Consider the following 20966-nt stretch of genomic DNA (forward strand, 5'->3'; position numbering starts at 1 on the left):
TCAAACCATGCTGATGTACTTCCTTGTGCATACAAGTGGAAGTATACACTTGTGGGAGATTGTTTTCAGAATAAATTACTAAAATTGAGTAATCTGCCACATGAAAAATGGGCTCACCACTGTTTTGGTTACATTTCTTTAATCATGATGGCATTGAGCACCATTTTCACACTTATTGGTAATTCATATTTCTTTTTCTGCAAACTAACTATTCCTGTCCTTTGTTGATTTTTCCATTTGGGTATTTGTGTTTTTCTTGTTGGTTTGCAAGAGCTCTTTGTATATTAAGGAAAATCACACTCTGATTTTCACCCAGTGTTGTAAATTTTTTTTCTAGTTTGTCATTTGGGAGTTTTTAATGGAGTCTCTGCTCTACAAAAATAGAATTTAGCATTCTGTTTATGGCTTTTATATTTTGTGTTTTATTTAGGAAAGATTATAAAATAATTCACTTATTTTCATGGGTTCTGGAACTATTTGTTTTAGGAAATGACCTAAAAATCTCAATGGCACCTACCATTCATTTTCTGCCTAACACGTAGTAGGGGCTCTACATGATTATCTGTAATTGTTATAATTACAAGGAGGTGATGGTATTCCTATTTGATAGTTGATGAAGTTGAGGCTCAGGGAAGGCAAAGAACTTATCTAAGCAACATAGTTCTAAGCCAGTGGTTCTCCAACTTGAGTATGCATCAGAATCACTTGGAGGACTTGTTAAAATATAGATGTCTGGGCCCCACCATAGAGTTTCTGATTCAGTAAGTTTATTAGTCTTTTATTGCTCCTACAAGAAGCTACCATAACATCAGTGGCTTAAATAACATAAATCTATTATCTTATAGTTCTATAGGATAAAAATCTGACACAGGTCTCCCTGAGCTAAAATCAAGGGCTTCATTCCTTTTTGGAGGTTCTCAGGAGAGAATCTGCTTCCTTGCCTTTTCCATCCTCTAGAGGCTGCTCGCATTCCTAGGCTGGTGGCCCCATCCTCCATCTTCAAAGCCAGCACTGCTGCTCTCTGAACCTGTTTCTATAATCTCATTTTGCTCTGCCTCTCTTCTGCCAGTTTTGGGGACCCTTGTGATTACACTGGGTCTGCCTGGATGATCCAGGATAGTCTCCCTCTTTTAAAGTCAATTGATTAGTAACTTGAATTCCATCTGCAACATTAATTCTTCACTCTGTAGCCCAACATATTCACAGGTTTGGGGGATCCAATTTTGGATACCTTTGGGGAGATCCTTATTCTGCCTACGATAGTAGGGCTGGGGGAGGCCTGAGAATCTACATTTCTAGCAAGTTCAGAGGTGAGGCTGATGCTGCTGGTCTGGGGACCACACTTTGAGAACCATTGATCTAAGGGAGGAGATGGGATTCTGTCACAGGTCTTTTTAACTACAGAGACTCCAGTGGCCACCTCTACCTTCATCTCTTCCTAAACAAGCACACATTTTTCTTCACCTGACAGCAGATCAAGCGCTTAGAGGGATTTAAATCTCTCCAAAGCTGCCTCTTGGGTCTTGGAAGGGAAGCTACCCTGAAGACGGCCCATGGTGCCAGGGAAGGATCACCTGAGCCCTGCAAGATTTAAAGAAAGGAACTATACCAAGGATGTGAACCCAAAGGCTGCGGCCTCCCCGTGTCCAGTCTGTGCTAACGTCTGCTTCCCTCACGCCCCCTAGGCTGGCCTCACTGTCTGACAGCTGGTCCCCAGCTGTGCACTCTGAGGCCAGCTTCAGGCCCTTGGTGTTCTTCCCTCTGGTCCTCTGGCCACATCCCCAGCCAATAGCTTTGGGCCTCTGCCTCTTCTGTCTCCTCTTCAAGCAGCTCCCAATTGCCATCTCAAAGTTATCAACCCAGTGTAATTTCTGCTCCTCCCTCGTTCACACACACCCCACCGTCCACCAGGCCCTCTCGTTTTGCTCTCTATTGACACCCCAGGGAATTCACCTCTTTACTTTTTTTAAATCCCCTTCATTCTCTAAAGGGAAACCCTTAGTCCTGGCCATTTCAAAAGCATCACACACAAGAAGACCTTGATATTTACATTTAAGTCACATATGCAGCTACTGACACTTACTAGTGCTGTTACAGTCCTGGCTATTATTCCATGAGATCGTCACATTTTAACCTTTGCATAAGCCTCCAACGGCCTGATGGAATGATGAAGCCTCAGAACAGTTTCTACACAATGGCTAAGGGAGGTACCCATTTTGAATTTTCCTCTTTTCTGTGATCACAGAGGTGAATACGCTTTGGCCGAATACACAGAAGTGAAAACTGTCACCATCAAACTTGGCGACAAGAACCCCTGAAGGAAAGGCGGGGCTCCTTCCTCAAACATCGGACGGCGGAATGTGGCAGATGAAATGTGCTGGAGAAAAACAATGACATTTCTGACCTTCCCAGGACACATTCTTCTGGAGGCTTTACATCTACTGGAGTTGAATGATTGCTGTTTTCCTCTCACTCTCCTGTTTATTCACCAAACTGGGGATGCCTATAGGTTGTCTGTGAAATCGCAGTCCTGCCTGGGGAGGGAGCTGTTGGCCATTTCTGTTTTTCCCTTTAAACCAGATCCTGGAGACAGTGAGATACTCAGGGCGTTGTTAACAGGGAGTGGTATTTGAAGTGTCCAGCAGTTGCTTGAAATGCTTTGCCGAATCTGACTCCAGTAAGAATGTGGGAAAACCCCCGTGTGTTCTGCAAGCAGGGCTCTTGCACCTGTGGCCTCCTCAGGGTGGACCTGCTTACAGAGCAAGCCACGCCTCTTTCCGAGGTAAAGGTGGGACCATTCCTTGGGAAAGGAGTCACAGTAAGGTTTTTTGTTTTTGTTTTTTGTTTTTTTTTTTTTAAAAAAGGATTTCACAGTGAGAAAGTTTTGGTTAGTGCATACCGTGGAAGGGCGCCAGGGTCTTTGTGGATTGCATGTTGACATTGACCGTGCGATTCAGCTTCAAACCAATACTGCCTTTGGAATATGACAGAATCAATAGCCCAGAGAGCTTAGTCAAAAACGATATCACGGTCTACCTTAACCAAGGCACTTTCTTAAGCAGAAAATATTGTTGATGTTACCTTTGCTGCTAAAGATCCAATCTTCGAACGCCACAACAGCATAGCAAATCCTAGGATAATTCACCTCCTCATTTGACAAATCAGAGCTGCAATTCGCTTTAACAAATTATGCATTTCTATCGTGTTCACTAACAGCTTATGATAAGTCTGTGTAGCCTTCCTTTTCTCCAGTTCTGTTACCCAATTTAGATTAGTAAAGCGTACACAACTGGAAAGACTGCTGTAATAACACAGCCTTGTTATTTTTAAGTCCTATTTTGATATTAATTTCTGATTAGTTAGTAAATAACACCTGGATTCTATGGAGGACCTCGGTCTTCATCCAAGTGGCCTGAGTATTTCACTGGCAGGTTGTGAATTTTTCTTTTCCTCTTTAGGGATCCAAATGATGATGTGCAATTTCATGTTTTAACTTGGGAAACTGAAAGTGTTCCCATATAGCTTCAAAAACAAAAACAAATGTGTTATTCGGATACTTTCATGGTTACTAACTAGTACTTTCCTAATTGGGAAAGTAGTGCTTACGTTTGCAAATTAAGTTGGGGAGGGCAATAATAAAATGAGGGCCCGTATCAGAACCAGTGTGTGTATAATGAAAACCATGTATAAAATGGGCCTATCACCCTTGTCAGAGATATAAATGACCACATTTGCCTTCCCTTCATCAGCTAACACTTATCACTTATACTACCAATAACTTGTTAAATCAGGATTTGGCTTCATACACTGAATTTTCAGTATTTTATCTCAAGTAGCTATAGATGCTAACCTTGATAGTGATACGTTAGAGGGTTCTTATTCTTTCATTGTACGATAATGTCTTTAATATGAAATGCTACATTATTTATAATTGGTATAGTTATTGTATCTTTTTATAGTTGTAAGTACACAGAGGTGGTATATTTAACCTTCTGTAATATACTGTATTTAGAAATGGAAATATATATAGTGTTAGGTTTCACTTCTTTTAAGGTTTACCCCTGTGGTGTGGTTTAAAAATCTATAGGCCTGGGAATTCCGATCCTAGCTGCAGATCGCATTCCACAATGCGAGAATGATAAAATAAAATTGGATATTTGAGAAACATTATGCTTTTTCATTTAAAGACCAAAGTCATTTGAATTCGATGGCAGGCCTTTCTCTTTCTGAGACCTGTACGAAATGGCTGATATTAAAGCAGGATCAATAATGTAAGCATAAAATTACATTTGCTCAGTCAGTCGGGCCCAGTGCTTTGCCTGAGTGTGAAACCCATTTCTGTGGGCTTGGGGGTTGACCAGGCAAGGAGCTGGGCCTCAGAGGTTCCATGTCATAGCTGGCTGAGTTTCAGCTGTTATCTAAGCTGCCTGAGTCTCCTTTTATCATAAAGTAGTGATGATGTCAGTGTGGGAAATGGTGGGGAGGACTGCATGAGGATTGACGGACAGCATTGTGCCCCTGACGGTGAGCACAAGTGTCTGTTTTTGTCACCTTTTCCTCTAGAGAAATCTAGAGGATCTAGAGAAAGGATCAATTTGGGTTTTACTGACCTCAAGTTTCTAAAGCTTCTAACCAAGAAGCCTCAATCACCACGTTGTGAGCTGACGCTGCCATTGGTTCAAGATCATTGCTGGTACTGGGGTATGTCCTCCAAGCTCATCCCTTGCATTTGATGTGGAAAGCCCAGATCATTTTGACATGGGTGGCAAAGCAGCACCACTTTAACAAAAAACTTAAGGGAGGCTGGGGTCAGATCTCTCGTAACATATGCACTTATGTTAAGAGAATTTAGACACATTATTTAGAGACATCCCATTTCTCAATCCAAATGTGAGCAGGAAACTATAGGAGAAGGATATTTTCCCTCATTTGGTGTCCCGGAACATGACTCCCTGAAGGGAGCCATTCTGGGGACAGTTGGAGGGTGTGGTATGCGTGTGCACACATGCATTTGTGTGCCTGGTGTGCGTGTGGGGGTTGGCACCTCTCTAGAAGTGGACCCTTTGGGATGTCCTAGCTTCTCCTGCTGGTGGATGAAGCCTTTCCAATGGCTTTGCTCCTTGCTCCTAGGCATGAGCTTGAAGGGGGATAATGAAGGGCGTTTAGGAAGTTGCTCAAGGAAGACTGTCCGAGGAAACTGCGTACTGGGCTGAAGAAAGACAACCGGAAAACACTGAAGTAGCGCTCAGCCACTGCACCTTCAAGAAGGCAGAAAAGTCAGTTCAGGGAGGTGCCTTCCAGCTACCCCACCCGCCTCAGGAGGGGTCATTCCAACCTAGGGTGCTGAGAATCCGGGTGGGATTACCAGCAAAAGCTAGAGAACCATGGGTCAGCGACCCTTAGGAAGAAGTGGAAAGGAATCTTAACTTACCTGCAATAACCTTCCTATGCGAAGCTGTGGCTAAGGCATGCCTAATGGCTAGAATTAAACGCTGGGAATATAACGAGCTCAGCACAGGTTATCCGCGTGTCAGATGTTCCTGCTGTCTTCTACAGTGGGGACATTTCCTAGCCTATTCCCAGGCTCATTTAGAAGGGAAGTGGAGGTGCCCCATCTTCACCTGGCGCGTCCCCTCCAGCGTCTGCCCGGGCCCTGGGCCTGCGCTCCCTCGCGGTGGCGCCAGGTGGCGGGGCTGAGCGCCCTGGAGGAGCTGCACCGCCGTCGCGGGGCTCTCTCAGCACTGAGGACACCACGCCCTGCAAATTGTTGGGAACTTGTCGGTGGCAATCACACTGCTGGCTCCTGCAGACTGGTGTGAGGCCCTCGGGGGTGAGAACAGGATTGCAGAGCTGCGCTCACCCTTTTGGAAAGTCGTCCAGTGGCAGAAGTAGCCTCCCAGGAGCAGAGCGAAGCTGCTCGGTGGTGCCCTCTCCAACCAGGGACCCAAGAAGCCGCTCAAGGGAACACGGCCCCGCGGCGTCCGGGAGGTCCTGCAGGAGCCCTGCAGCTGCCCGGGTTCTGTGAAATGGCAGTGAGGGTGGGGGAGATGCGCGCTAAATCCTGGGAACATGCGAGTCATAACTTTCCAGGAGAGGAGCCCAGGGCGCTGGTCCTGCAGGCCGTGGAACCCTCTGCTCTTCCTGAGCAGGCCTTGTCCCTGGGTCCACACGTGGAGCTCCGTGTGAGGCCCGCCTGCGGCGTGGACGCAGATCTTTTTCACGGTCTGCGTTTCTGTATTAGCCTCAGCAGCCTGGTGACACCTTTATAAAAGGCTGAAACACGATACATTGCCAATATTCCACGTTTTATGTATTCCCCCCAAAGCCGACAATTAACAATGATTCACCGAGCAGCAAATTCTTCGCACACATCCATCACCGAATCAGTAAAATCCATGTGTTGGAGGATATGCAAATTGCAAATCGTTAACCCTTTAGAACGACACATTTCTGTATTGCCCTGTAGAGAGCTCTGCACAAATGAATACTCCCTGTCTGTTTAATTTTTACGGCCGGAGTGTGTGGGCCACATGCACGCCGGGGGCTCATCTGCTGATTCTGCTGCCCCTGGAGCAGAGGGATAGTGAAAGCGGGGCTGAGCGCAGCACGGACCAATCTCATCGCCGCGCTCGCCCCGCGTGGAGGGACCCGGGTGCCCGAACCTGGAGGAGGACCCGGTGCCAGAAGGGCCCGCGGACCCCGGCGTCTCCCGGGGCACTGAGCGCGATCGCCTGCGTTTTACGGCCGGGGAAACTGAGGCGGCCACCGAGGGGACGCCCTGGGAGAGCTGGCGGCGGCCTTGCGAGCTCTGCGCGCCGCCCTCCCCGCCCGCCCGCCGGCCTCAGGATTGAGGAAGTGCGTCTGGGCCCGGCCCCGGCGCGCGGCCCGAGGCGCGGGGGGCAGACGGCGGTGGGAAGGCCAGGCCCCCGCCCGCCCGTGTGTCCGCCCGGCCCCGCGTCCCGGCCCCGCCGCCGCCTCAGGTAAGCGCTGCTCCTGCCGGCGCCCCCCGGGGGGCCCGCCCGGGGAACCCACAGCCCGCGCCCGGCGCCCGCGGGGAGCCTCGGCCTCTGCCTGCCCGCGGGCCTCTGCGCTCCAGGCGGCCGCGGGGTCGGGCTCGGGGGGCCGTTGCGCAGGGCGTGTGGGGCGACCCCGGTCTCACGTCCCCGCTGCCTCCCGCCGCGCCCGGAGCCCCGCCAGCCTGCGGGAGGGGAGCGCGCGGGGCCCGAACAGGGAACCCCGAATCCCCGTACGGGACAGGGTCGGGAGAGCTGGGAAGCGGAGGCAGGAAACACAAGTCGGGAGATACACCGGGGGGTCCACAGGCTTCCTCCGCCTTTGGAGCAAACCCAGCCCTTTAGCGGGGAGCGCGCGGGTGAGCCCGGGCCGGGGTGTCGGCAAGAGACCGCCCGGGAGCCTCTCGCTGGTCCGGGGCCTCCTGGGGTTGCGGGGTGGCCCAGCGAGGCTTCACCCTCCCCGGCGTCTGGGCTGCGCTTCTCGCCCGGGTGGTCTCTGGCTGGCGCAGATACAGCTGCTGTGTCTACCATGGTCGCTGCAGGGGACCTTCCTGGCAGGCGGGGACGCGGGAAGGAAGCCCAGGAAGGCCGGGGTCAGCGAGGAGACGCTGGTGGAGGATTCGAGAACTCTGTGGCCGTCTCCACCTACCCCTTCGCAGTCTGAGGCCACGACGTTTTTCTCCCACAAACGCTTCCCCTGCAACAGGTAGAGAAACGGGCATGTAGCTTTCAGCAAACCTCTCACCGTGTACACTAATCATAGAGTTTGCCAGTCACTCACAGGGTATCAAAATGCCCAGACATTAAAGGGATAGCTAGAACACGCACAGTTTTGGAAAATGTTAACATTAGACGCCTTTTATGATTTGATTTTCTTCATCTTTGCCTATGTCCTGAAAGAGAAAATAATATAACAAACTAACCTCACGCCTAATTTGTTCCTAAGGGAGGTTTTGCGGTCAGCCAACCTTTCCCTCTCCCGAAAGTCGGTGTCTCTGGCAGTGACCTCGCAGTCAACTCGGATGCTCAGATAAAAAAATTCAGTCTGTTGAATCTATGTCTAAAATGTGTCCCGATCTGTCCCCTTTTTCTTATGCCCCCACCCCCCACCCCGGCCCTTGTCCAGGGCACCAGCATCTCTTTACTGTAGGATTTCAGTTCCCCCTTCCTCCATTCTCTATACAGCAGTGTGCGTCTGTGTGTGTCTGTGTGTTTAAATGGGTAAATCGGACCATATCAGTCCTCTTTATGGAGTCCTTCAGTAGCTTCTCCTTGCAATTGGCACGCAATCCAGGAGACCTCCTTCTGCTCACACCCCCAGCTGATCCAGCCTCTGCTGTCTCGGACCACCAGGCCATTGCCCCAGGCCACACTGGCTGAGCTTGCTGTCCAGCACTGGTCCCCTGCACTGCTGCCTCCTGACTCTTCACACAGCCTCAGAAAGTCTTCCCTGGTCACCCTCTGAAAACCCACACTCCCTCTCACATCCCTCACTCTGCAGCCTCCCTGCAGTCCCCATTCTGTACTCCTTCTTTATCTGTTTAATTTCTCCTTAATTATCTTGTGGTCTCCACTGGAGCTCTTGGGGTCAGAGACTGATCTGTCTTGCTTATTGCTGTGCCCTCATTCCCATAACTGTACAGGGAGATACCCCGTGCATGGTGGTAGAGTGACTGGATGGGGAATGGACAACCCTAACTTACCTGTGGTTTCAGACTCATGGAGCATTTCTCTCCTCCACCCTTTTTGGGCTCATCTGGGATTGAGAACAATATATTTCTCTGGCCTGCAGCTCCAAGATATTTGGATGCCCCCAAACCCATTAAACACATTTTATAGGCAAAAGCCAATGCTAGTAAGGGATGCAAATAGCACTCAAGAGACTTCTAGAATCATGGGCTAACCATTTTGACCAGGATTTTGGTTCAAAAAGGAACTAGGTGCTATGAATGAGCATGTCTAGCATGCTTTGCTTGCAAGGGACTTCTAACTGTTCGATATCGACAGTGCTTCCCAAGCCTCCTAAAATATCTGGGCTTCTCTGCTGTCAGAAGCTTTATAGCAATTACTTAGCTGTCTGCTCCCTCACCAGCTTCACAAACTCATGGAGTTCCCTCTTCATAGAAAGAACTCAATAAGATATTTGTAGAATGAATGACAGGTTCTTCTCTTTTCTCTAGAGTCTTGCTCTGTCACCCAGGTTGGAGTGCAGTGGTGCAATCTTGGCTCACTGCAACCTCCACCTCCCCCAGTTCAAGTGATTCTCATGCCTCGGCCTCCCAAGTAGCTGGGATTACAGGCGCCCACCAACATGCCCAGCTAATTTTTGTAATTTTAGTAGAGATGGGTTTTCACCATATTGGCCAGGCTGATCTCGAACTCCTGACCTCAAGTGATCCACTCTCCTCAGCCTCCCAAAGAGCTGGGATTACAAGCGTGAACCACCGCACCCATCTATTTTCTTTTCCATTAAATGTTTAGGTTTATTCATTAATGCAGGTATAAATAGTTGGAAAAAGGAAATTGATGAGGTTTTGAAAAATCATTTAAACCATCATTACTGCTGAAAACCTCTTGATGCCCTCTTGAGGGTGTATAATGAAGACATGTAACTTGTAATCATCACTTGTTGGCACCTCTCTGGACCCAAAAGAAGCAGGAGGAAGCAAAGATCCGTTTGAGGGCAAAGATTGAGCAAAATTTGAATTACCTCATCTTAAAACTTCTACCTTAGAATATAAGCCAAAATAGTAACTAGAATTTTAAAACTGCTCCAGGGGCAGTGTCTTCCACTGGTAAAGTGATTTTCAAAAGGAAACTGAAAATGAAAAGGGGAACAAAATGTGCTGGGTGAGGGTTAGCCTGAAATAATTTTAAGATTTTTTTTTTTTTAGAACTTAAAAACATTGTATGGTAAGACACTTCTGTTTTCAGGAAGAATGTCTAGCCTTTGGATTTTTGAAATGCTGTTGGTTATGTGCGGTAGCTGTTTTGGAGAGGTGTCTGAAAGCAGATGGCAACTGTGCTTCTCAGTTTCTGGATGTGAATGTGTGATTGGAACGTTTATTTTAAAACAGATTCTGTCTTGCTGGCTCTTCCTCTCTCTGTCACAAGTTGATTTTCCAAATCAGGTTTTGCTATTTATAAGGCTTTCATCATCCCCTAAATTTTTCCCAGATTGATCGTTTTTCCTTTCCTCCTTTGACTTTTCAGGCTTCCCAACTTCAAACACAGGTGTTTCCCACACGTGGTTTGTGTCGACCATCCCTCTTTGCCTCTGAAACATGTGCAGCTTGCACAAGGCTGCTGGAGCCTGGCTTTTCTAGCTCCACCTTCCCCTGCCTTGACGAGTCCAGTCCACCTGGGCCAGGTGCCTGAGTTCTAGGCTTTTAGGTGAGAAATTCCCACAGCCTTGTCCTGTACCTTACTTCGTGCCCCTACTGCTCACGGCATCTTCTAGAACCTACCCGCTGGTGAGGCTGGCATCTGCCCTCCAGCATTGATATTCTGATCTTATTAATTAGCAGGGAGGTGGGAGACCCGCTGGCCTCCAAGTCTGCGCACTGGTACTACAGGTAATGACCACCCCAGCCCTGTCGTAGAGAGAGGCTGCAGAAACTTCACTTTGGTTGAATTCACACAGTAACCCCACTAGCAGGCCCGGGCGTAAGGGTGGATGTCTATTTTTAACAGGCGAAAACTGAGACACACATATTTAACATCCACGCTATGCTTTTGCCTGTACAGATTCTCTTAGGCATTATTTTTATATAACCTTGATTTAAAAAATATATTTTTGGCTGCACTATCACTCCCCATTTCAGAGTTGTCTATCTGAGAGAACACAGACAAGGGGTGCTAATTACCTCGTACTTCATCACATATAGGATATGCTGTAAGAACAAGGATAGGCGCACATGCATTTCCTATGGTAGTACCTCATGTCAGGCCTGAGCTGGGCGTGGGTCTTACCCTCCCTCTGGTCCTTCAATCACCATACCAGGATGGGCACTTATGCCCATGGGGGGACTCCAAGCTCAGTGGGGGCCCAGCATGGAAGAGCAGCACCTGGTCTCCGTTTATCATAGTCATTAGTTTCAGAGATCAGTCTAACTCCACCCTGGAACTTTTGGGGCCAGATAATTCTCTGTTGCAAATAGCAGTCCTGTGCATTGCAGGATGTTTAGCAGCATCATTCACCTCTACCCGTTAGAGGCCTGTAGCACTCTCCCCCAGCCAAGTTGTGGCAACCAAAAATGTCTCCAGACATTACCAAATGTCCCCTGGGAAAGGGGCAGAATTTTTGAGGCTCATGTCTGCTAACCTCCGTCATTTATTTCTGCTAAAGCTCACGCTAACTTGACTTCATAACCAGTAATAATTCCGTGTCTTTGGAACTGTTGCCTGACCACCCCTTTGGGATGACATGCTCATCTCTGGCTTCCAGAAGAACTGGCCCTGGGCAAAAGGAGAGCCTTGTATCGTGACTAACCTTAACTATGTCTGCCCTACCCCCATTGGAGTGTGCCCCTGAGGGCAAGAGCCTCCTTGAGCCATCTTGGTGCCACTGAGCCTCACACAGAGCCTGGCTACCTTGCAAGTGACAGTGGGTGTGCGTTGACTGAACAATGATTGAAGCTGTTACCAGTATGTGTTTTCCAGTTGTCTGGGGTTTGTTTGAGACTCTTCTCAGGTAGACAATACCTGAGCCCCGCATCAAGATGGGATGGGGGGAGCTGTGCCTTCCCACTGACCACACCCGATGGGTTTGGCTGGATACATGGACTACAAAAAGGAATGTTGCAGAGGGAAAACTAAATGAACCCATGCAAATATTTGCAGGGGAGGAAGACAGGAATTATAAAGGCTTTCTGTTTTGATTGTTTTTCGCCACCAGAGCAAGAGAGCTTTCTGCTCAGCCATGGCTACGAGTCCACGCCTTAATGCACCCCACAGCCAGCGGCAGTGGCAGTGACAACAGCGGGACCTGCCTTTGAAGATCGGCTGCTGCAAGGGTTGATGGCTGGCATGTCACAAAGACCCCCCAGCATGTACTGGTGTGTGGGGCCGGAGGAGTCAGCTGTGTGTCCAGAACGCGCCATGGAGACGCTTAACGGTAAGGACAGGGCTGTGCTTATGCCTGCCTGGGTGTGACCTGCCATGCTCATCCTGCAGGGTGTCTAGGCTATGTAAGAACAAGGAGTTCTCAACCAATGGAAATCAAATGTCCATCATTTGGTGCTCTTTCATCATATAATATATCTTGGGGCTCTTAAATTCTAAAAATTGAGGAACCGTGTACAAAATTTATTGTGGACTCACAGATCTTAACAATTGGGACATCACTTCATGCTGGGTTAAAGAACTTTTAAGAAAAAGGATGTAGTTTTGTTTTTTCATTATAAAAATGATACATGTTTATTAAGGAAAAATTGAAAAAAATAATTTAAAAAAAAGGAAGAAGGGAAAGGAATCATCCAGAATCCCGCTATCTCAAACACAAGTACAATGAGCATCTTGGCATGTTCTCTCCTAGTCTCTGCTTCTCTGTGTTTAGGGGACTTTGTTTTAACTTTATTGTACTTACAAGGTGTATGTAGTGTTGCATGTTGCTTTTTTCTCTTCACCGTCCATCAGTGACATTTGCCTAGGGCACCACCTGGCTCCTGCGATCAAGTGAAACATCATTTCATTTATTTTATTTTATTTTTTACGATTTAATAATTGGATCAAAAAATGATTCATAAATTGGGCAGCACTCAGAACCAAAACAAACATCATTATCTGCGGGAGTGCTATGTGCAGTTATTGACCTAATCCTTATTCTCCTGTGGGACATTTGGGTTGCTTCTAGTTATTCACTCCTACTGAGAGCAGTTCCTTCCCATCTCTTCATACCTGGTTTCAAGGTTATTTCTGTAATGCAGGTTTACAGAAGTTGAATGATTGGTCTTGAGCACCGTTAAGCTCTTGGCACGTATTTTGCCAGATTTTCCGCTACAGTTGCACCACCTTTAAGACCAATAGGGTATCATCATTTACAAATATTTGTCAGTCCCTTAGTATGTACCAGGCACTACATGTACAAAGTTCAGAACTTTACGAAATAATGTCAAAAAATCCTCACGACAACCTGGCACATGGTACTTTTAATTCCGTTTTATAGCTGAGGAACATGAGGGTAAGAGAAGCCTGGAAACGTGTTCAAGGTCAACAACTCAGAAATCACAGAATTGCCATCTGAACCCTGTCTTAATGCTGCAACACTCATTCTTAAATGCTAGGCCACACTATGGGAGGTGAAAGGGTCAACAGGTTGGGTGTGAGAGGCCCACGTTTGTACCCTTAACCGTGTTAACTAACGATCGGCCACTGTACCTGGCTTGGCAGACACTTTGTTCAGTTGTTTGAGTGTTTTCACTCCATCTGAAATGTCCAGCAGCTGACCAGGGTGACGTTTCTGGAAGGTGTCTTTTCACATCCATCACGTTATGAAATGGGAGACGAATTTGCTTCTTGACATTGCCCAGCACTAAATCTTTCCAGAGTGTTCAACTTGCATCTTTGTAAATTTTCTTTTTCTTTGTATTAGACGTGTGTCTTTTTTCAGTCGTGTGGTAGGAAGACCTTGCTCTGTTGGTGTGAGATCGAGGTGGCGTGGGTGATAGAACGCGGTCCCTGATTTGGGGGTAGCACCTCCACCTTTCCAGTGCACCTGAGGCTCCCTTATCCTCCTGCTGCTCCTCTTAGCAGCCCTGAGGGACGAGGGTGGGGACAGGGACCTTGGGTCTGTTTGGGGCCTGTAGGGTAGGTGACTGTGTCATCTGAAAAAGTCCACAGGAGACGCTGCTCCCTCCCCTCCTGGTCAACAGTTGGTGATCTAAAGGAGTGCTTCTCAACCACGGCCCACACAGTCACTGGGTAGTGGCTCAAACCGGCAGGGCCCTGGCACCACCTGGACCCACTGGAGCAGCATCTTGGGGCAGGGGGGCGGGGAGTGAGCGAGCATGGGTAATTTTTTCTTTTTTGTTTTCTTTCTTTCTTTTTCTTTTTTTTTTGAGACAGTGTCTTGCTCTGTCACCCAGGCTGGCGTGCAGTGGCATGACCTCGGCTCACTGCAACTTCCACCTCCCAGGTTCAAGTGATTCTCCTGCCTCAGCCTCCTGAGTAGCTGGTACTACAGGCGTGCGCCACCACGCCTGGCTAATTTTTGTATTTTTAGTAGAGACGAAGTTTCACCATGTTGGCCAGGCTGGTCTAGAATTCCTGACCTCAAGTGATCCACCCAGCTCGGCTTCCCAAAGGGGTGGGATTACAGGTGTGAGCCACGGCGCCCGGCCAGCATGGCTAATTTTTCAAAGTTCCCTAGTGATTCTAACATGTAGCTAAAGTAGAGAATCAGCCCATCTAAATGGTTTGAGTCCCATAGAGCAGCACTTCTCAAATTATCAGGTGCACATGTCCCCTGGGGATCCTGATGAAAGGCAGAATCTCATTCAGGAGGCCTGGGGCACAGACAGCCTGCGTTTCTAGGTCCCCAGGGATCCCCCATTGATTCTTACAGGTCCCAGGGACCGGGGAGCAATGGGCTTTGGACAAACCCATCCCCACCTCCAAGCTCGTGGCAGGACAGATAACCAGAAAATGTTAAGGTGTTCCGAAAGGCCAAAGTGTGGCACTCCCCAGCCCCCATGATTCTCCCTAAAGGCCTGCATCTGAGCTTGGCACTGCTCCTTAGGAGGTGTCCTCTCCTGACTCTGCTCTGATGGCCTCTTTCCCCAGTGGGATCTCAGGAATCCCTGCCATCCCTGTTCTGTATAACCCAAGGGACACACACAAGGGCCAAGGACCCTGACGTGACCTCAGCAGCCTTCACTGTGTACTGTTCAAGGAGCTTGAAGTAGGGACAGGACAGGGAAGTGACACCCTGGGAACCCCTGAGAATGAGGGAGGTGTTTGTGCAGCGACCTAACACAGAAAACACAGAGTTGAAGAGGAGAGGAAGATAGCCTGACACACCCCAGAAAGTTCTGTCCCCTGTTTAGCATTAAGAAAATTATGTTACATGTTAATGAATTACAATAATAACCAAATCCTCATAAGGAATCTGGTGAGAAGCTACTAATTTATACCCATACTCAGAGTTTTAAGGTCCCGCAGGTGGTACCAGCAGAACTGAGCCTGTGAGCCCCAGCCCTGGAGCTCACTAACAGAAGTTATTAATTCCAGGGACTAAAGCCTACAGTGCTCCCTCTGTAAAGCCCAATTTTAACGCATTGCATGTTGGATTTCATTTTCACAGAATATATTAATAAATATCTACACTAAGGCTACAGCCAAGGAGCAGGTAATGCTCAAAGGGTGGCGTGTGGCCACGTCTGTGTGCTGGGATTGCAGTCACTGTGCTTTGCTCATCGGTGCTGTCTATGTTTCCTACAATATCTACACATTGCTTTTTGTTTTGTTTTGCCTTCTTTTGCGTCCAGAAGAATAATATTGCAAGTTATTTTTAAATTATTGTTTATTTAAGTACTGATGATTTGTGATTAGAATCTAAACGGTAAACCTCCTGTGCTTACATCCAAAGTTAGATCTGCCTCCACTGGCCTCTTTGCCTTGAAGTCTTTCTGGAATAAATGCGGAATACTTGACTTACTATGACTGCAGCTGATCCCCCCACAGGACTCACCCTCTGCGCATGTCCCCAGAGCCTAAGCTGGATTTGTCCCATCCCACCTTCTCCCAGACTTCCTGGGATGATAGGGAGCCCTGTTTCCCCTCTCCCACCCGCCAAATCCACCAGCCTCACTCAGGGAACACTGTTCAGGCCTAATTTCCAGCTCCGGCTGAGAAAAGTTGGCTGCCAGAAGGAAAACTAACGACACTCAAAATTATGTAGGGACAGCTTTCTCATGCTTTAAAAATCCTTGAAAGATAATGTGTTTGAAAACGACAACGTTCTTATTATACTTCCACGTATGCGTTAGAAAAAGACCCACACTTTAAAAAACAGTGTCTACTGTTGGGTGTTGGGGTAATGGTATTTTTCATTTTTTATTTGTGTACCAGGCACGCCTTTTCACACCCCCTACCTGTTGTGACTTGCGTGACCTCAGCTCATGTTTGTTTACAATGGTTAATCCTTTCAAAGCCCCTGGATGTGGGGGGCTTTGCCCAGCTGGTGTGGGGCTGGGGTCTGTGTGTGTTTGCCCTGCCGTGCGGCCCGCTGTGTGTTTGTGCAACACAATTGTGTCCCAGGAAGGTGTGTGACAATCTCAACCTCATTAGCACCGGCAGCAGTCAGCTCGCCTGCGGTGCAAGAGGAATGGTTGGAAAGCTTTGATGGGCGTAGAGTTTGCCAGCTGACAGAGCAGCTGTCAATGAGATACTGGGCATGGGCTGCAGGACGCGCATTACTTTGACAAACATGTCATTAGATGTTCATTCTTCTGAGTATGTCTGACACCAGCCAGAGTGGAAAAACCAGTCCCGCCAGCCAAGGAGAGCTGTCCTGGAAAGTAGAGAAGTCAGGAAACTTCCACATAATTCAGGTGGAGAATACTTGGGGAGACTTCTGGATTGCGGAGGGTGGGTGGAACTTGAGCAGACATCACCCAGGCAGTGGCTCGCACCCCCAGCTCTCTGTGAGCGGCCGTCGCTTCGGTCCTGAAAGCCCTGCCGCAGTCACACACCTCTCAGAGCACTGCCCACCACCGGACCCAGCATGGACCAAAGGAGGAGAAGGAACATTCCAGAAGTTCTTCAAATCCCAGGTTGTTTCATGGCTACTTCCAATGTCTTGTTTTTTTCTCCTTTGGCTTTTTCGAATCTGTATTTGAAATACAACTTCTTAATATAGGAGCTAAGAGGTTTGCTCAAGTAGGGGCTCTTCCTGCCTTCCAGAAATAGAAGTAGGAAATAGATCAAATTAGGAAGAGCCTCTAGGGTGGCAGCCGGCCTTCTTGTCAGGCCACAGCAGGAAAGTCTACAAGGGACAGATCCCCAGTGATGAGCCAGCCCACATCTCTGACCTGTTCCTCCTGTTGGATTCCTGCCTGAACGTGCTGGGCTGTGTTCACACCGTGGGAGCCACAGGAAACAGGGCAGGCAGGGCCTTGCAGGGAAGGAGATTCCAGCCTGGCTGCAGGAGTTCGCCAGCCCCTCCAGGGAGCACAGCCACGTCTGGTCAGGAATCTTTTAATGAGTGAGGAGAAGGACAGGGAAGCTGATTGGTGGCCCAGGTGGCGGGCGAGGTGGCTGTGTGCGTCCATCCATGCAGGTGGCAGTTAGCACAGCTGTGCTTCATGCTTACAAAGCAGAGGCCAGCTACAGATGCTCCAGGCCCTTGATGAGCCTTTGAACATTCATTTTAACCTGAGGCTTAGATCTTCTCCTGATTACTTGTCTGCAATGTGCTTGCTTACTTCTAGCAATGGGGAGCTGACTCCCTAGCAAACAACGCCAGCCTTTCTGTGGACAGCTCTGGTAGGAAGTGGATGCTGTGGGGCTCTCTTTGCACCTGGCTTTATTCATTTAGACAGATCGGAATCCCTTAACCCATTTCTTGGAGTCACTAAAAGCAGATGTGTTGCCCTCCCTGCAGATTCCTTTTTAGGCTGAGTAAGCCATCCCACGGACAGGCCGCCGGCAACTTTACACGTTCCGCTTGGATATCCAAGAGTTTTTTGACTTCTCAGTCTGTCTGTGGGCTAATTATTAGGCCATACACACCTGGGTCCACGGGGAGAGCTGCCCCTACCTGCTTCCCCACCCTGCCGTGGACCGGCTCTCAGGAGCACCCCCACTGATCCACCCCATCCTAGGTGGCCCAAGCCTGAAGGTGGTAGCTCACCAGAGCCCCAGTCCTCACCCCCGGCCTGGCCTCCCCCACCCCACACTTGCTCCTGACTTGGCCTCCTTTATGTGGGGTGTGCAGGGCAGCCCTATCTGGTGGCCTCTGTGCTTGCTAGGGAGCAGCCCAGGCTCACTTGGCATGCATTCAGCCACCAAGAGAGAAGATTTTCTTACCAGCCATCTGCCCTGGCCCCCATGAAGAGATCAGTAGCCTGAGAGCAGGGAGATGTCCATGTGGGCCTCCCCAGGCCCCTGTGCAGAGCGACAAGGATTTTCACCCCTCCTGGTTTGCCCGAGTCAGACTTTGAAGGAGCCATCACTAGGGATTTTTATGAAATTCTTTAGTTCTCTGGGAATGGAGCCCTCCCACCCCACCACTCCCAATGCCATGTAAGTCTAAACTTGAGTGTGTGAATTGCACGCACATTTTTGGAAAGTTTGATGAATGAAAATAAGGAGCTGCTATTATTCTTTGGAAGTCCCAATTCTGAGTCCCTTCACTATTCAGGCCACCCGTGGGTTCAGTTTGTCCAGATTCCACTTAGCCATCTTGCTACTTATTGGGTGACATTTGTCATAAAAAAGAAAAGAGAAAACCGAACAGAAACACATATCTCAAGCAATAGAGTCCTTCCTGAGCTCATCACCCCCCATGCTGCACAAAGAAGCACACATTAATCAGAACTTGTATTTTCAACTGTAAAGAACTTTTGAGGATTGCAGTTCCTTTTGCTAATGCTGCTGGGGTTGTGCCTGGCGACATCCTCTCATCCTCCATTCAACATCCAGCACCCAGGGGCCGTGGCACGTTGCCAAATGTTGGCTTAAAATCACCTACCTGGTCGTTTCAGGAGAACCGAGAACAAAAATAACTTACATGACACTTTGAACTTTTCAGTGACTCAGAGATATTTAAAGGCAGAGAACATTTTAATCGATTATTTTAAATATGAAGCCATGTTACGATGCAAATTTGAGGTTAGAAATTGAATGTAAGTGGACAGGAATGGCTCTCTGAAGTTCCTGTTAGCAGCTTAGTTTGGACTTGACACAGCCGTGTGAACTCAGAGAGGCAAGTGGGTGGTCACAGGTGGCCCACACCTGCAGGGTTAGAGATGGAAGGTTCAGGGCCTCGATCTGCTGGTGGGGCTGGACGCGGGAGGCCAGGGCAGGGCTCCTCCAGTCATTCTGCCCCCACCCCAGCTTCCAGGCAAAAATGGCTCCAGTGGGCAGTCACTCCAGTCTCTGTGCAACCTTCACCAGCACCCACGGGTTCAAAAATAAGAAGCAAGCGAAGAGCCCCTGCCTGACAGTGGACTACGAGCATTCTCCTGGTGCCTGACTCCTCCCTGAAGGTTAAGAAAAAAGTTATTTATATGGAATTCCACAATTCGCACAGTGGATTGACATGATAAGAGAAAGCCACAGTTATTCTTGGCCCCCTTTCCATCATGCCCATGGGTAATCACTGTTAGCTGAGTGTGTTTTCTTTTTGTTTGTTTGTTTGTTTGTTTGTTTCGAGACGGAGTTTCATTCTTGTCATTCAGGCTGGAGTGCAATGGCGCAACCTTGGCTCACTGCAACCTCCACCTCCAGGGTTCAAGCAATTCTCCTGCCTCAGCCTCCTGAGTAGCTGGGATTACAGGCACTCGCCACCACGCCCAGCAAATTTTTGTATTTTTAGTGAAGATGGTGTTTCTCCATGTTGGCCAGGCTGGTCTAGAACTCCTGACCTCAAGTGATCCACTCATCTCGGCCTCCCAAAGTGCTGAGATTACAGGCGTGAGCCACAGCACCCGGCCTGAGTGTGTTTTCTTCCTAACCTCTTCCAAAGCACATGTATGGTTATCTTTGTATATATTTCTGGTTTTACATGCATATTCAGTTGTACATACTATTGTACAACTTTTTTCTCTTGAGGATGTCTCAGAGTTCCCTCTATATGCACCACATCTGGTGTGAATCCAACCATGTTTCATCAATGTCTTATTAAAGGGTCTTTAGATTCTTTCTACCTTTTGCTTCTAAGAGTTGAATATTACTGCATATGCCCCAGCAGAATGGCGGGATCACAGAACAAGCACATTAAAAATTATCAAAGGAAGGCATACTCCTGGTTAATGAAGGCTGTCAGACAGAAGGGACTATAATATAGGAAAAGCAACAAGGCCCTGCCCCAGTGTCAACTCCCAAAAGAGTTGTTATTTCCTGTTTCTGGTTTTCGTTCTTCAGGTAATTACCATTTCTCAATGTAAAGAAGATGCCTGCACCTCTCTATTGCTGATCTGTTGAAACAGTGCCTGTTGACGTCCTACCATAATAAATGAATATTTCCTTCCCTTTTGCACCCCATCTATCTGCTGCTCCCTCTGCATTTCATTCTTTTGGGGCTGACTCATCCCTAGGTTACATTTGTGACTTTAAATGACATGTTCCCTTCGTGATGACGAGTGCCTGGAGACCCAGTATTCTGTGGAGCCCTGGAGATGAGCACCACCCCCTTCCCTGCTACTTCCATCGGCCTCCCGCCTCCCACCCAGGACTCTTACTTTGCACCTTTATTTAATTGGAATGCATCAGCGAGAAAATGCCTAAGAAAGGCCTCCTGGGAGGCTCCTGCAGGAGACTCCGCGTTCCTGAGGGCATCTTTATTTTGCCCTCTCCTGCGATCTCAATTGGAATCCTCTGCCTTTGGAACCTTCTCCCTTGTCCTCTGATGTGGTGTGATTCTCACTGCTCTGTGGTGACCTGGTTTTCCCTTTCAGAAGCTTTCAGAATCTTCCCTGTGTGCTTGGTCTTCCAAAATTTTCCAATGAAAGACCTGGGTGAGGGTCCTCTTCCGTTCCTGCTGCTTGGCACTGGGTGGGCCAAGCATGTATCCCTTTCATGCGTGGGACATTTCTTGTATTTTCTTTGATAATATTTTTCTCTTCTGCTTTCGCTATAGTTTCGTTTTGTTTGTTTTTCTGGAACTCCTGTTAATTAAGATACAGGTTGCTTATCTTTTCGCTCACATTTTCCAACTGTTGTTCTTTTTCTTAATGTTTATAAACTTTTGACCAGGTCCAGTAACACACTGGTAATCCCAGCACTTTGAGA

The 20966-nt window shown here is 48.2% G+C and overlaps 2 protein-coding genes across 7 annotated transcripts in view; both read left to right on the forward strand.

Moving 5' to 3' along the window:
* The window catches only part of ALDH1A3 (aldehyde dehydrogenase 1 family member A3), a 36986-nt gene extending 32821 nt beyond the window's left edge, over positions 1-4165 (forward strand). For all 3 annotated transcript variants that reach the window (XM_003828432.5, XM_034939519.3, XM_008953826.4), the window contains one exon: positions 2246-4165. In XM_003828432.5, the coding sequence (XP_003828480.1) occupies positions 2246-2318 (73 nt within the window). In that variant the 3' untranslated portion in view covers positions 2319-4165. The remainder of the gene's footprint in view (positions 1-2245) is intronic.
* A 1472-nt stretch (positions 4166-5637) lies between these two features.
* Positions 5638-20966, forward strand: part of LRRK1 (leucine rich repeat kinase 1) — a 151545-nt gene continuing 136216 nt past the window's right edge. For 2 of the 4 annotated variants that reach the window (XM_055098802.2, XM_055098803.2), the window contains exons 1-3: positions 5638-6980; positions 7556-7719; positions 11911-12129. In XM_055098802.2, coding sequence (XP_054954777.2) covers positions 12033-12129 — 97 coding nt within the window. In that variant the 5' untranslated portion in view covers positions 5638-6980; positions 7556-7719; positions 11911-12032. Of the gene's footprint in view, positions 6981-7555; positions 7720-10226; positions 10407-11910; positions 12130-20966 lie in introns of all 4 variants that reach the window. The other 2 variants (XM_034939514.3, XM_034939513.3) reach the window with 2 other exon arrangements.

The sequence above is a fragment of the Pan paniscus genome, chromosome 16, assembly GCF_029289425.2.
Source record: "Pan paniscus chromosome 16, NHGRI_mPanPan1-v2.0_pri, whole genome shotgun sequence".
NCBI classification, from domain to species: Eukaryota; Metazoa; Chordata; class Mammalia; order Primates; family Hominidae; genus Pan; species Pan paniscus.